Source organism: Lissotriton vulgaris, chromosome 7, assembly GCF_964263255.1.
Source record: "Lissotriton vulgaris chromosome 7, aLisVul1.2, whole genome shotgun sequence".
Taxonomy (NCBI): domain Eukaryota; kingdom Metazoa; phylum Chordata; class Amphibia; order Caudata; family Salamandridae; genus Lissotriton; species Lissotriton vulgaris.
Genome location: NC_141695.1, coordinates 797,999,099 through 798,015,559, shown reverse-complemented (window position 1 = coordinate 798,015,559; position 16,461 = coordinate 797,999,099). Strand labels below are relative to the sequence as shown.

The 16,461-nt window shown below is 48.5% G+C and overlaps 1 protein-coding gene across 1 annotated transcript in view; it reads right to left on the bottom strand.

Annotated features, from left to right (window-relative positions):
• CBX4 (chromobox 4) overlaps window positions 1-12,489 on the bottom strand; it is a 30,184-nt gene extending 17,695 nt beyond the window's left edge. The window contains exons 1-3 of the mRNA XM_086931057.1: window positions 12,147-12,489; window positions 11,490-11,533; window positions 10,602-10,667 (exon numbers count right to left, since the gene is read on the bottom strand). Of these exons, the coding sequence (XP_086787183.1) occupies window positions 10,602-10,667; window positions 11,490-11,533; window positions 12,147-12,215 (179 nt within the window). The 5' untranslated portion in view covers window positions 12,216-12,489. The remainder of the gene's footprint in view (window positions 1-10,601; window positions 10,668-11,489; window positions 11,534-12,146) is intronic.
• Window positions 12,490-16,461: the final 3,972 nt, after the last annotated feature.

Below are 16,461 nucleotides of genomic sequence, written 5' to 3'. Positions count from 1 at the left end.
AGGCCAGGATAGAGGACTCTGGTCAGAAGCCAAATGCATTGTCGTATGTGCATGATGTTCCTTTTCAGCCAGTTAAGAAGACAAGGAAAGCAGCCAGAAAGAAGAGTTATAGTGAAATCGCCCTATACATATCAAGGAAGTCTGTGCGCTGAGACACCATGAAAAGATTACTTCTCATCAGTGAGTCTGGTAAGTGAAGAGGATATTCTTCATAGTGAAAGGATTTCGAACTCAGCATTGGCAGCAACTATGTGGTGTTAGATTTCATTGCAGGGGCACTGATGGAAAAACCTGCAACCATGGCTGCTGATCTTGGAGGCACCATGCACATCTCATTAGCAGCAGCATGTTCTTGCAGCACAGACAGAGCAACAGCACTCTGCCACTGCAGATATCAAATTTGTTGGCGACTGTTGTAAACTTCATCCCCCCCTACAGTAAGTTATATTGAAGCAAATCCTAGCACCTAAGATTCAAGTTAGGAAGTATCTCTTCCTCAAATAGAGCTTTGCAGACTTGTGTATTGGCTCAGCTTACTTGACTATTTCCTTCGCAATGGCCTAATGACACCTCTTCCAGTGGGCATATTTAATGGCTCGACAAGGTCAGCGACTGCCCATACTCCTGCCTTAACTACAGCAATCGGTCGCTCCAGTGATACAGAGCTTGGATCACTAGGACTTAATGCAGATGCCAGTCACAGAAGAGGATGGATGTGTTGTGGCTCAACTGTAGAAGGAGCCGGGCAAGGAAGAGGATAATTTGAAAGCAGACAGTTGTGGCTCCCAGGACAATTTGACGCAAAGCAAGACAAAAAGCATTAACAAAGTAAACACGTTTGACATTTGCACTCGAGCACTTACAAAAGTGACTAAAAAATGCATGTTGCACCGCAAAACAAACAAAAAGTATTCTTTTTTCCTATAAAATGCATGGATGAGAATTAATTTAAAGCCTAATGTGAGAGTATACTTTTCAGATGTAAAATAGTCTCTCTTGTATTATATTGGAAGGTGAAGCATAAAGAACCAACAGAGAGAGCAAACTAAATACTTCTGTGGGCTGATCCAAGATGTGATTGACAATGTTGCAAGGCAATGGCTGAAGGTTGCTGAACCAAAGAAGAAAGACTGTATAGAAAACATTTTCATTACACTTTAAACCTAAAAAAGTAGGGATCAGAAGAACTAGATGAGAGCCAGATAACAGAAAGGTCGACGTCTATTCTATCCAAGTGACTCTGAAGCCTAAAGAGAAGCTCTGGAAGGGCCCTTTGTGAGATCTTCCTTTTAGTAAGGGCAAAGTGGAGGAGGGTGGAATCATCAGACTCCAAAGGGTATGCAGAATACAAGACAGGAAGTGGAGGACAATATTACTAAATAGCTGCTTGCTTTCCATGTGCATAAGTCAACTTTGAACTGGTCGTACAGCTTCTCTATTACTCAAACACGTTTTTTTAAAGGCACAGCAAAATTATGGGGCACATCATGGCTCAATTATGATAATGATTTTAGATAGGCATCATGTGGGATAACACAGTAGGCACAATATAGTTGGACTGTTTCAGGACTCCCACAGATAGAATTGCCTTCGACATGGGGTGACAAGAAATGTGCTTAGTAGGCATTTAATAAGTCCTGGCCTCCCGCCCCCTCTGCAGGCACCTGCAAAATCAGATACACTTGTTCTTCTGTGGTCTTGCCATCACCCAGAATCTCACTGTTCAGAGAAGTCGAAAGAACAAGGAGCCAATGAACTAGTTCCACCGAACACGGCAATGTGCCATCCACTGTAAAGATCGAATTTTTCGTTATCATGGCTTAATCAATACTTAGATCACAGGACCCAGAAGGAATTATATTATGGGTTTTCTGAAGGTTTCAGGATTCTAGCTATCAGCATGTAGGGTAGCAGTAGCTGTAAGAACCAGTTACCTGTGTCCGCTAACCCAGGTATGACAAGAACAAATACTGAGAGCAGATGGGTTAATGCAATATAGCGGTACCCTTCAGAAAAACCCTCTATGGATGGGCTTGTTTGTTTACAGTTTGGGTGGGAGGGAAAAAAAAGAACCATAGAAATTAGGATTGATTTACAAACTATTGTTGCCGAAAAGCACATTTGTTAATTATGTAATTGACCCACACCGTATATAGTATGTACTAATTTTTTGTTCAAGCCATAGAGAAATTGAAAGTTGGATCAGGGCACACCGTTACCAAACACCAACACTGAACCAGCCTTAAGATTAGATCTGGGTGCTTTCAAGTGATTTCTACTTGCACGTTTTTCAGTTTGAGAGTCCGCTCTACTATGACAAACGTATCATGATGGGTTATGCAATCTCTTGCACATACTTTGAAAAGTGCAGTACATTCATTGAATGCAGTGTTTTGCCAGTACATGGGTTAAAACAATGCCATTAATTAGTCTGACTCCTCCCTTCTCATGGATGCCCATACGTCTCACAAGTGCACAGTAGCATTACATGACTTCATTCAACTTAAGACAAAGACTAGTGAGTACTACTAGCGGGTGACAAGGCTTTTAATCCCTCCACATCTATTGTCTTCTTAGGGATTGGTACCGATTCACAGTCTGTCATGTGAGATTACCCCAAGGAGAGAATCATTACAGCCTGATAGTCTGCTGCTGAGGGCTATACCGGTTGCTATATCGGTTGTTAAAGGCCCCGAATCAGAACTATAGGCCAGAACCCCAGGCGAGGCCTATAACGAGGGCCTTTAACAACCAGTATAGCCCGAGGCGGAAGGGCTATTAGAACATTCCACCAAATACGAGTTGAATATTCTAAATCAAAAGGGGAGAAACAAAAGACAATCATTGGAATGTTGGAGTTTCAGGCTTATACCAGCTATTACAAAGCCCGGAGCTACTTCATTGTCTTCAGTGGAGTTCTCAGTTGTCTACTTATTCTTACATTCCATTGAAATGTGCAATGCGGCGGAGCACCTTTTTAGTAATGCAAAAGAACTGAGTTGTATTACGCCATTATCATTTATCAAACGTTTTCCCTTTTGCAATGTCCGTGATCTGCATCAATCCAAATAACTTTTTGCGTTCCCGATAAAGGTGACAATCAAAAGGGCCGGATTCAGTTCTAGTCAGGAGAAGATGTTGGGATTGTGGTCTTCAACATTATGTGTGTATTGAACTGCTATAATTTTCTTGAATGTGTTTCTAGCAACTTTGTCTGTGCTTTATTTTAGTGTGCTGTGGTTTCCATTTGTGTCTATGTGATGAGCCACTCATGTATGCCATATACTGCAGCAAGGATCTGACAGTCTAAGATGATATGAGCTATGAAGCTCTCCGGTAAGACATTCAAGTGGCTTGACAACTGAGATTTGTGGTTTGCATAGCTGTGCAGGACAGTCTCTAAGTCAATATCTTGTGAGTGCTCCAGTCGCAAAACAAATTTATCCTCAAACTCGGCATCAACGATCTGGCGAAATTAGGTTAAAAAAGGTTATGTGAATCCCTTGGTTAGGTAAACGGACATGATGGTACTCGTAGCGTGCTCTGATACGATTTGCATGAGAAGGTAGGGAGCAAGCATACCAGCTAGGTTTTTGAATGATTAGGTGAGGCGTCTTAATGCTTAAATGGTGAAGCTGTGCAGCAGACATATGCTGCATACGTTAAGCAGAGGTGCAAACATGTTCCAACATTATGGAGTGCATTTATCAGGTTAGAGCACCGATGTGTTTGTGGAGTCTTTGCGTCCCCTTGCGAGGGTTACCACCCTGGTTGTCATCGACATCCCTGTGGCAGTACAGGCTCTCTATAATGAACAACTGAAGAAAAAGTTCCTATTAAATACCGCTTATTAACACTGATTGGCTAGCTTTTTTTATTCTACATCTCCCCACAGTGGTTGAGTCGATGAGATTTAGACTTGGGCAGGGCATCAGGAGAAGTGAACTCCATTACCTGGAGGGTGAGGCAGAGAAAGGATGGTTCGAGGGCTGGCTTGCCCTCTCATCGATTGCACACTGAACAGACACATGGGTGGCTTAGCCTTCGTGTGAATAGACAGAAGGAAATTTAATTTTAAAGTATAGTGTTGCTGGGTTGGGGGTGTGGGCTACTTACTAGTGCTATGTTAAAATGAATTGAAATTAAGTGATGAATTACAAGAATGTCAGATATATGAAAACCCTTGTTAATTCAGCCACAATTGGGATCACCTCTATTTGGAGATGATGGGGAAGCGACACCAAATGCATGCCTGGTCTATAATGTCTAGAATGGAGTGTTTCTATGCAAAAGGAATAGCCCCTTCATAAACTGTTTGGAAAATAGAACAGTTAAAATGGAACAGCAAAAGCAAAACGTGCCAACCTGGCTATGTACAAAGTATCTCCAGAGCATGAGTGGCATAGCTCAACTATATCATGATGCCTGGCGAGGATTTTGCGATCAGTATTTGCCACCTTCAATTAGCAGGTGGAAAAAGGAGAGTAAAAGCGCAAAGGATAAGTGATGGTTGTTGTGGACCTTCGATCAGGTTTGTAAGATGTGGAGTGTGGTAAGTGAATGCTTAGACTAAATTTGGGATTGGATTATTAGAATGTCTATAACGAGTACATGTGAACACTGGGTCAGTATGTATGCCCAGCTTGCTGCTTTTCAGCACTGATTCACCACTAATCCTTTATGGGTTCTGGAGTAGCGTGTTACTCGCCAAAAAAACGCTTAGACGCCTCATCAGGAGTAGTAAGTGCTATATAAATGCAATTACAATACAATGTAAGGCTTCCGTGCTCTCTGCTATGTTCAGTCATGTTATGCTCTTGGATGTCCACACACAGGTTGCCGTGCCCGAACAACAGCATTTCTCAAGCCAGGGCCAGTAGGTACATTATCAATATGATGATCTCATCCCAAAAATTACTTCCCCAGGAGCTGTCCAGTGACTGATTCGACCAAGATACTCATCTTCGTTCCCAAAATGTTCTTAATGAATTTGTAGCCCAGTGAAAGAAATTGATTTATAGTGGTGATTTAGTGACTGACAATCTAAGGCTTGTCAGACCTTAGATCTGACATTTCTTCTTCCAAAATACAGTTGAATGTTATGGATGGGTTTATTGTCGAGTAAATAGGAAACACCACATTCAGTAAATGTTGTGTTAGGAGCACTCCCAGGACAACAATTCTAACCAGAGTTTGGAATCATCAGCATACTGATAAAGTCAGCTATGGATAAGCAAAGTGCCCCGGGGTTTAGAACACATGTCGAGGTGGATCGCTAAAGTACCCCACAGTTAAGGGAGCGCAAATAGACATGTACCCCCAGTGACTAGGCTTACAAAGGCACCATGCCCCACTTGCAGGGAGGCTGGCTGAGTTCTACAGCACAGCGTCAAGCTTGATAGGTAGATGTGTGACTGAGTATGTAGATCCTGTAGTTGCACATTGAGGAGCAAAACGATCGCGGAAAGCAAACATGTCAACCCACTGACCACTCTCACTTTTCACCCCACATTTTGAGCAGCAGCAGGTCTAATTTCCCTCGTCTGCCACGACCCTCCTAGTCAGTTTTTAACCACAACATCAGTGTCCAGCTAATAAAGTATCTTTGGACACTCATGGCTGTTTTTCACTTTTACTCCTAGTCTACTCACTACATATCCGCTCCAACCCCCCATCTTCTAGGGCCTGTAGGCAAATCATTGCATTGCAGCCCCGGCCCAACGAGGAGCTGCCCTATGATGAAGCATGACACCCTTGGGTGTGTGAGGGCACTAGCTCCTTATTGGAGCTATCCCGCGCTCCCCTCCAAAGACTACATCCTTCTGGGAGACCTCAACTTTCCCCTTGAAAAGATCAACGACCGCAACACCACCACCCTCTTGGACAACCTCGCCAACCTCGGACTTAAACAACTGGTCACTTCCCCCACCCACATCGCAGGTCACACACTCGACCCCATCTTCACCTCCAGCAATCATGTCTCCTTCAGCCACACTACGGATCTCCTCTGGACTGACCACAGCTGCGTTCACTTCACCTACAACAAGCCGAAACCCACCAACCACCTCCAACCAACTCTGCAAAGAAACTGGAACAAAATCACCACCGACCAAATCTCCGCATCGCTCCTTCTAAACACCCCAGCCCACTCTTCTAACCCAAACCAAGCCGCCGCCAACCTCACCCTATGGCTATCCAACACCGCCGACACCTTAGCACCACTGAAAAAACGTCAAAGCAAACCTGACAGCAAGAAGGCCTCATGGTTCAACGATGACCTTAAGAAGTTTAAGAAACTCTGCCGCTCCCTTGAAAAGGCCTGGAAAAAAGACTCAACCACCAGCACCAAGGACGCCTTCAAAAACGCCACCCGCACTCACCACCAACTAATCCGAAAGGCCAAGAAAACAGCATTCAAGGATCGACTTGACAACAACGCCCACAACAGCAAAGAACTTTTCAACATCGTCAAGGAATTTTCCAATCCCTCGGCCAACTCCAACGACATCACCCCCTCTCAAGCCCTCTGCGACTCCCTAGCCTCATTCTTCCACAACAAGATTGCAGACATCCACAACAGCTCCGACAACCAACCCGGAGACCAACCCACCCAACCATCTGCTGAACATTCTCCCCCCGTGAACACCCTTAACGTCTGGAACCCAATCTCCACTGAGGACACAATCCGCCTGATGAATTCCATCCACTCAGGATCCCCCACAGACCCTTGCCCTCACCACATCTTCAACAAAGCAGACTCCGTCATAGCACCGCACCTCCGAGACGTCATCAACTGCTCCTTCAACTCCGCCACCTTCCCGGAAGACTGGAAACACGCTGAACTCACCGCCCTGCTGAAAAAACCCACAGCGGACCCCACCGAACTCAAAAATTACCGCCCCATTTCGCTCCTTCCATTCCCGGCCAAAGTCATCGAGAAAGCTGTCAACAACCAGCTCGCCGCTTTCCTCGAAGCCAACAAATCCCTCGACTCCTCACAATCTGGCTTCCGAGCAAAACACAGCACTGAGACCGCCCTCATCGCAGCAACAGACGACATTCGAACTCTACTGGACAATGGAGACACAGTCGCCCTCATCCTCCTCGACCTCTCTGCAGCATTCGACACAGTCTGCCACAGCACCCTTCTACAACGCCTCAACAACACCGGAATACAAGGAAAAGCACTTGAATGGATCACCTCGTTCCTCACCGGAAGAACCCAGAGAGTCCGCCTTCCACCATTCAAGTCCGAGGCTACTGAAGTCATCTGTGGTGTACCACAAGGATCCTCACTCAGCCCCACCCTCTTCAACGTATATATGAGCCCCCTCGCGGCCATCGCCCGCCAACACAACCTCAACATCATCTCTTACGCGGATGACACTCAACTAATCCTTTCTCTCACCAATGACCCCAGCACCGCCAAAACTAACCTACACGAAGGAATGAAAGAAGTTGCCGAATGGATGAAACAAAGCCGTCTGAAACTGAACTCAGACAAAACAGAAGTCCTCATCCTAGGTACATCCCCCTCTGCATGGGACGACTCTTGGTGGCCGGAAGCCCTTGGAAAAGCACCCATCCCGACAGACCACGCACGGAACCTAGGCGTCATCCTGGATTCTTCACTCTCAATGAACAGACAAGTCAGCGCCGGATCCTCATCCTGCTTCAACATCCTTCGCATGCTCAAAAAAACATTTTGCTGGATCCCCACCGAAACAAGGAAAACAGTCACCCATGCTCTGGTCACGAGCCGACTGGACTACGGAAACACCCTCTACGCAGGTACTCCCGCTAAACTCCAGAAGAAACTCCAACGAATCCAAAACGCCTCAGCCAGGATCATATTGGAAATCCCGCGCAACGAACACATCTCTGGTCACCTGAAAGACCTCCACTGGCTACCCGTCAATAAGAGAATCACTTTCCGACTGCTAACCCACGCACACAAGTCACTCTACGACATCGGACCAGAATGCCTCAACTCACGACTGTCCTTCTACACCCCCTCCCGCCAACTACGTTCTTCCAGCCAAGCCCTCGCCACTGTACCTCGCATCAACAAGACCACCATGGGAGGCAGATCCTTCTCATACCTGGCTGCTAAAACATGGAACTCACTCCCCGCTTACCTTCGCCTTACCCAGAACCACCTAGCATTCAGAAAGCAACTTAAAACGTGGATATTTGACAAGTAATCCTCCTCCCCTCTCTAAGCGCCTTGAGACCCTCTGGGTATGTAGTGCGCTATATAAATTCTCTGACTTGACTTGACTTGACTTCCGATCTTTCTTCTCTCACCTGGAATCTCCACACCCTTTGACCTTCCAGACCCCCACCATAAGAACTGCATATCTTGTGTTTCTCCACATTTCTTAATACCATCTTATGTCTGCACACAGTACCTCATTCTTAAAATGTGTCATTCTGTATGCCTCGGTTTCATGCTGTCAAACTAGCAAACATTAAGGGTTGAGCGAGCCCTCTCAGGATTATAACATGTGACCGCAGGCAATACACAGATCTCTGCAGCAGAAACTGAACTAAGAGAGCAACGAGGCGGCGTCTAGCCACACTGGTTAAGAGACTACAGATGTACAATAACACCCATGCACCATTCGCAGATTTAGCCAAGACCAGCTCCTCTCGAAAGAGTGGGTTGAGGGGTCACATTAAGTCCATGCAGTGGATGCCCAGCCTGAAATGGTATGGTACTCCCAAGAGAAAATCGTCTCAGTGCACACACATCTCTCTCTACAGGTGCCCGTCATTGTGATGTTACACTTCTGCCAAAGAGTGCAGAAGTAGAGTTTCTCCTATAGGAAAGGGGGCATTTCCAGACAGGCCCCTGTCGATGTTGAAAAATACAGTAGGGTTGGGGTCAGACCCAGCTCCCCCACAGACAGCTCCGTCTATCCCCAGCAGGCCAGACTACACGTGTTCCTTTAATTTTCCCCGAATTCAAGGCGCATTCTTCGAAAGCAAGGCCTGAATGCCGGTTTGCAACAGACCGCTCCCAAATGATTCGGCCACTTGGGATAAAAGGGTATATAACTTCTGAGATGCTATCTGCTGGCAGGATTTTGAAAGAGGTAAATGCGATTTTTTCGGATTATACGTTTTGCAAATGTTATATACAAATATAAGAACCAGTGAGCAGTGCAAGCAAATGCACAGATAGCTGGTAGCGACAGGTCATTCGGGCACATGAATGCGCAGGAGTATGACACCGGTGAACTCTTATCGCAGCCGGGCTGCTCCGTCATCCTATGGGGAGTACAGGCTTGATGCTGCAAACTGGATGGGCAAGTCCATGGTGCCCGGCACGGGTGAACCAGCTGGCTCGCTGCAGGTTGATGCGCGTGGGTCTTGCAAGTTGGAGAGGTTTTTTCACGCCGACTACCTCTGACGATATATAGGCCCGCCGGATTGTACAATGTGCACAGGCTCGGGTGGCATTGGTGCCGGTCTCAGGCTGGTTCATTGCATGACCATCCCTCCAGTGGTCTATACCATGGTGAAAGGCACATGAGATCCCTGGAGGGTGACAGCGTTTGGTAGAAAACATTGGCAGGTCTATTTATTATCACAATGTCTTTGGTGTTGCAGTATGACTGGACAGTATACTCCAAAGCGGCAGGTGCAGGATAAGAACGCTGGTTACGCTATCCAATAGGAACAGGCTGTGAATGAGTTAGTTCTTGTTAAGAGGAGCTGATGGCACAATCGCATGTGTAAGTCCAAAACGACAGAATCAACTAGTAAAGTCTGCCGATGTTGCTGCATGGGATCCGATGGTACAGACAGTCTGGATGTTTCCATGGTAACACGATCTGCAGTTGTGTTTACGTTCAGACAGACAGGCTGGATAGCTGCATGACGATAACGTAGCCTCGAATGAGTTAACTCCACTCGTGACGCCGATCAGCACATGCAGAGTATTGCGCAACCCGGCCCCAGCGCCGAGGCTTCTGCTGCAACGAGCAAAACAGGCAACTGCAAGGAGGCACGGTTACCAAAGCAACAAGGACATGCGGGAGCACGGGGCAGGCGTGCACCCATACGGCCTGCGCCAATCCCGGTGCAGGACTGGTCTACCTCCCCCAGAATTAACAGCGCACGGCCGGCCTACCCCTGAGCAGCAGGGGGCTTTTTGCCCCAGCCCTCGCAGCACAGCTTCATCCTCCCTAACTACGGCAGGGCAGACCCGGCCTGCTGCGCAAGGGGCTGCAGCCAAAATTCAGCAGAACAGGGCCGACTCGCCACCACAACTAACATTGTCCACAGCGACAGGATCCAGCTCGATGACAACACGCACCGTCTGGGCCGACGTACACCAACCACCCGCACAGCACAGGACCATTCTGCAACCAACTCTGGACCTATGTACACAAATCCCAAGGCAGTGTTGAGATACAACCACCAGGCCCAGCGCCGACCATCCCAGCACACAGCCGACCTGCACCCGCCAGCAACGGTGCACAGAGCTACAGCCGGCCCCGCAGCTCGATTTCATATACCCTACCCCCCAGCACCCACAGCCTGGCATAGCGCTTGGTAACAGTCGAAGAGTTAAGGCGCATGCTGCTGCTCACCTGTTCTGGAAGGCAATGAGGAGCCGGGGATCGAGGATGTTTTCTTCTGGTTCCCAAGTGTTGTACCTGTAATAGATAAAGGGTAATAAAATACGTGATTAAATCAAGAATTCATCTCAATTCAAGAAGCAGCCCTCAAAGCAACCCGAGCACTGTGCGCTCACACATGACCAAGAAGCATCCTGCTCTCCTCGAGTGAACCTGCTCCTGCATCACGAGCCGACCACACCCCCTCCCGCTCATGTCATTTTATGTAGGGGCCAACCCCCGAGGTGTTGCCACTAAATGACGGCGCAAAGTCCCACGTGACCTGCTGCGGAGTGTGCCCTCTGGCGGCAGGTTCGAGTGACAGCAAAGCTAAATTGAACAAGAAGCATTATTGTAATGTATGCATCACTTTACCCATCCGGTGTATTTACTTTGACAGTACCCTCCAGGATGTAGAGTGACGTGCTTTATGCAGCAGATTCCAAGGCGGTCCCTCATACCCTCCCGCAAAATACACGTCTAAGCAAAAACGGGGATGTCACACCAGTCAAGATCAACTGAAAAGGAGGTTGCACCCACCGCTGTAGGAATGGGGGCGGTGGGCTCTCAAGACGGAAACACCCGCGGGATCCCACGCAGGGGGATGCCTTAAGGATTACATGGTAGAGGATCCGTTTTACGGTTACTGCGCAGCTAATGCCGCGATATTCAAGCAGGGAAGCCATGTTCTCCTGATGTCCACTGCTCCTCCCCTATTTTACCACCTTGTCACGCCCCATTCTAAAAACATCAGTGGGTGCAGCTCTTCAGTATGCAGCCTAGAAAACCAAGTGCCTCGAAAGGCCGCAGAGGTGCCTCTAATCCCAACCTTTCCAAGCTCAATGCTCAGGTCATACTTACTTGGGGGACCATCCTCTCCATTTCACCAGGTATTCCACTCTGCCCTGCAATGAGAAGCGATAATCGGTTAGTGATGCGCCTGTGCACATGAACCTCCTCCATGCACTCGGCACTAGGCGTGCACTTAAGCCACCTCGCCCTCCATGCCCCCAGTCGTGTACCTTAACCTCAGTGTCGTTGGAACATGCGTGCACCCCAGAGTGTTCTGTCCACAGGCCAGAACGTTCGCATCCCAAATCATAGACCTATCCTCTGAACACTTAAAATACCTTGGGGCATCCCATGGACGCCCTCTGCAGCGCCTATGCTCAGCAGCACTTTCTCCCTGTCCTCGTTCTCGCTATGCCGGCTGGATCCCCCATGCATTGCACACACCCTCCTTCCCCCAAAACAAGTTACTCTGTACACCACACCCCTTTATGCGCCCTGTCGTTCCCCAGGTAGCCCACAAATAGGCTCTGGGACTATGGAGGCAGTAAGGGCTGTATAGTGCCACGACTGCACAGGGCAGCTATTGCTGGTTCGTATTTTACTGTTAAAAGCAGCGTCACAACTCCGTCCGGGAACTTGGTACGGCGCCAATGACCTCCGTGCACCTGCCCCACCACCACCCCACCGATCACGCTCCACACCTCAAATAAATATCCGGAGACTCACCTTGCGGACCCGCTTCTTTTCGATGCTTTCCACAGCAAAGACGTGCTCACCGGCCGCGGGCAGCTCCATTGCTGCGGAGCCCGCTGCCCGGCTGGAGTCGCTCGGGCCAAGGAATGTCGCCGCCGCTGTCCTCCTACGCGTGCCGGGGGCAGTGTCTCGTGCAGCGTCTCTTGGCTCGCGCCCCCTCGGAGACTGTAATCCGCTGCCTCCCGCCCGCTGCCCTTCAGTCCAACGCGCCCACCGACTCGAACCCGCCCGCAGCGCTCCGGCTAGTCTGAAGCTCGGTTGCAGTGCAGCTCAGGCAGACCCGACGCGTGACGTCAAAATACCGCCTACTTGTCACTCCGTGGCCTTGGCGGCAGCTGATTAGGCGCTGATCTGAAGGGGCGGGGACGGGCAGCGAGAAGAGTGGTGAGGATGGTGCGTTGCTAAAGGAAGGGACAGCCTGGGATGGAGGGAGAATGAAGGCAGTGGGAATGGGATAGACAGAACGAGAAAAAAATGTCAAACATGGAGAGGTGAACTCAGCGAAAGAAAGGATGGCAACGAGATAGGAAATCAGGAAATGAGACAAGTACAGGGGAAGACAGGGGGATGTCAATAAAGTATGGCGAAAGGGCAAGGTAGAAAAGCAGAAAATCGAGAAGAAGAAGCTAATAAACAGGGGAGTGTTAACTATATCTGGAAAAGAGAATAGCAAAATAGAATAACTAAAAAGTGGGCACGACGGGAGGAAAGAAGAGTCACTTTGTACACCACACAACTCTTTCTGCGCCCCAGAAGCAAAACGAAGGAAGGAAACTGGGGAAAGAAAAAGCGAATCCATGAAAAGGGAAATTTGGAAAATGTAAGAGAAGACATGAGAAAGTATAACGGGAGGGTCAAACAAAAAGGAGAAAGATAAAGACATGGGGGAAGAGAGATATAAGAGGAAAAGAAGGAAATGCATGGGGAAATTAAAGAACGTACAAGAGGAGCAAGAGTAAGAAAAGAAAAAGAAGGGAAGGAAAACAAAAAGAGGAGCGTAAGGAAACAGGAAAGCGGGAATCTACTAATGAAAGAAACATGCCAGCGGAAGATAAGGAGGATGGAGATGTAGAAAAGAAGGAAGAGAAAGGGAGGGAACAAGAGGAATAGAAATAGTTATGCTTGGAAACTAAAAAGACAAAAGATGTAATGAAAGATGCAGCGAGGGATAAAATGCAGCTGAAAAGAGAGATATTGAATGAAAAAGGAGATCATGAACTCAAAAGAAACGATGCAACAGATGGGAAGAAAATGAGAAAAGCTGTAAACAAAATGTGATGTAAAGAAGGAAAGAGAAACAAATGAGAGAAAAGAGGAACGGGAGGCAAAGTGCTGTATTTGAGGCAAAACCAGAAAACTGTGCTAGAGCAAAAGGATATTCGCGAATAAAGGAATGTAAAAGAGCAAAAGGGAGAGATAGCGCTTCTGAAAAGAGGGTAAGAGAATAAAAAAAAGATGCAAGGGCGATACGCACTTTAAATGATCATATAAGACATCTGGACAGGAGAGTTAACTAGGGGAAAGGGCAGGGACACGAGCGGCTTTGAAATGAGACGGAGGCTAATGGGCACATTAGCAACATAGAAATTAGAGAAAAGAAGTAAAGAGGAAATATACGAGAAAGATAGAGGTGTGCTATCGGAATGAGAGGGGGTGCTTGAGGCGTGGAAAGGGAAGGAAGAACACGGAAATTGGAAAACAATAAGAAGAGCATTGACAGGTGGGGAGGTTGTGACTCGGAAAGGTGGGTGCCTTTTACAGAGCGGGAGAGGGCAAGGAAAAGTAGAAGGGAGAGAGGCACGCGGGGAAAGAACCCGATAGAGCTGACATTGTGCATTCAGGAGAGCAGAGAAGGCCAAATAGGGAAGTGAGGGGAGGGGACAGGGAGGAACAGGACGGGAATGGGCAGAGCAGGCCCATAATAGGGAGAAAAACATGCGCAGAAAAAAACGGGCGGGGGAGGGAGAGACAAGCAGAATACGAAAGAAAGGGGGTGCGAGGCGGAAAATGTGCAATAGGGTAGATGGTCTCTTGTATCCTGGAGAAGATAGGGGTAGAAAAAGAGGAATAAGATACGGCTTGTGGTGAAAAGCAGGGCAGGCGGGAGACAGGGACGTGGAACTGGTGAGAGGAAAGGGGCAGTGTAGACCGCACAGAGGGCGGAGGGAGGGGGATAAGCGAACACAGTGGCGAGGGAACGGGTTGCAGAGAAGGTGCTGAAGAGAGATAGAGGAAGAAGGGTGGTAGTGACCGGTGCGGCGGCTGGAGTGGGTCAGGCGGTTAGGGAGGGGTAGGGTTGAGGCAAGAGAAGCAGAGGGGTAGAAGGGGGCGAGAGAGAAGGAGGGCTGCAGCCCTGGAAGATACAGCGAGGAGGAGATAAAAGAGACAGACTGGGGGAGCGATACGGGAGGGAGGGGTGGATTGAGGCACAGCGACTGCGAAGGCACGGGGGTACAGGGACACGAATGGACACGAGGGGGCAGGGTGGAGACAGGTGAGATATCAGGTTTGAGGCAAGTGGTTTAGAGAGGTGGTGGGCAGTGAGAGGGGTGGTTTTAGGGCTCAAGTGGGAACTCTACTATGGTTTGTGCAAAGGATCCATCGACCTCTTAGAACTATGTAAAGCCCGTCCTTCACGTACCCAGGAGTGATCCCTCCAGTGACTTAGAACCTAACACTTTGTGGACATCTATATAGCGGGATTATAGCGCCTTATATACCAGGCCTCCCTCCATATGCAATTGAATAGATCAATGTACTACTTTACAGTGTGACATTCCTGGGGTTAGTGCACAGTTATAGCGCATATTATTTTCTTGCTCACTGTGAACAGGCATAGAGCGCGTTGGACAGAAAGACACTCCTATCTCCGATTGCACACCTTAAACGATCTATGCGTTTGCTTGAGACAGTACTGGTCACCTCGCTGACAGTTGAAAGACGATCTGTGCCCGACTCCGCCCCATTTAGTTTACTTCCGGAGAAGTTCATACCCTGGCTTGGTTTTGGGACGATCACTGTACTGTGGGGGCAACCACAAAGCGCTTAATACGTAAACTCAATCTCTCAATATTTCAGAAGATCACCTTCAGTTGGGTGCTTGTGGAAACCAGTGCAGTATCTGATACTACAAGTGACTGGCCTCTCTATGCCTTGGAGGGAAGCGATCTAATACTTCATTGGCTCTTACTGTTTTTGTACATTATGAACAGCTATACGGGCCGCGAACCCTGCATCACTGAAGCCACCAATGCTCCATTAATGGGATATTTGTACATGCTCTTGGTACTTCTTACACAAAAAATCATCTCGTATGCTGCTAAAGCGATTTTATGCACTGCTTTAGCCTGCCATATGTGTATCCCTCCGGGCACAAAGTACACTGGACCTCACTATCATACGCCCCTGTAGAGATGCATGCAAGCTTAGCCTGTAACCAGCACCGTGACGTTATTTTTACCTTGCACACAACTACACGGCGTCACATGAAAGCAGTTTTAAATAGCTCGCACGTGATAGCAATTAATCATCAACGGGTAATTAAAGCGGCATAGAGTGGAACAGTGCATTGTATTATATAAGTATTTAGCCGTAGAGCAGTAGTTCCAGTAAAGGGCGACAATATGTGGTCTGTGTGTGTGTATAGGGGGGGGGGGCTCTGAGTCTCGCATATCTCACAGCTATTCATTAGCGTTTGACAGAATGACCCACCTCCAGGATTTGGGGGACCCTGAAAGGCTGCAACCCCATGTCTGAAGCTAGCCGGGGTGTGTGCTTCTTTCCACGCACGTGTTTAGTGTGTTTTGTGAGTTCATTTGGGGTGACCATCAAAAAGTGCCTTTGAGGTGTCTTCCTTGTGTGCGCACGTTAGGTGGATGCGTATTCTGGAGTTCAGTTTTGCTGTATTTCCTGTTTATTCCGGGCTCATCACCCTTCTTGGTCTTGGCAACTGCTGCCAGGGATCCTCCGCTCTGCTGCGCGAGGGAGGGGTGTCCTTTACAACCCGGAGTGTGGGGGTTAAACCCCTCTGCTCCCCTCTCTGCCGCGATTGAACCTACCCCAAGACTCCAGTCCCATCGAGGCCTCAGATGGGGGGACAAAGAGGCGCGCTGGAGCGGCTCCGCCGCCGGCGCAGGGCGGGAGCACGGCCGCGGGATCTCGCGATGCCTGCGCCGCTCCATATATGGGATCGAAACTGCGAATTGTGCAACCCTCGGCGGAGGCCTCGAGCCCGGCCACAAACGATCGGTTTATCCGAGAACCGCCTCCAGCCGGAGCGAGGGGCAGG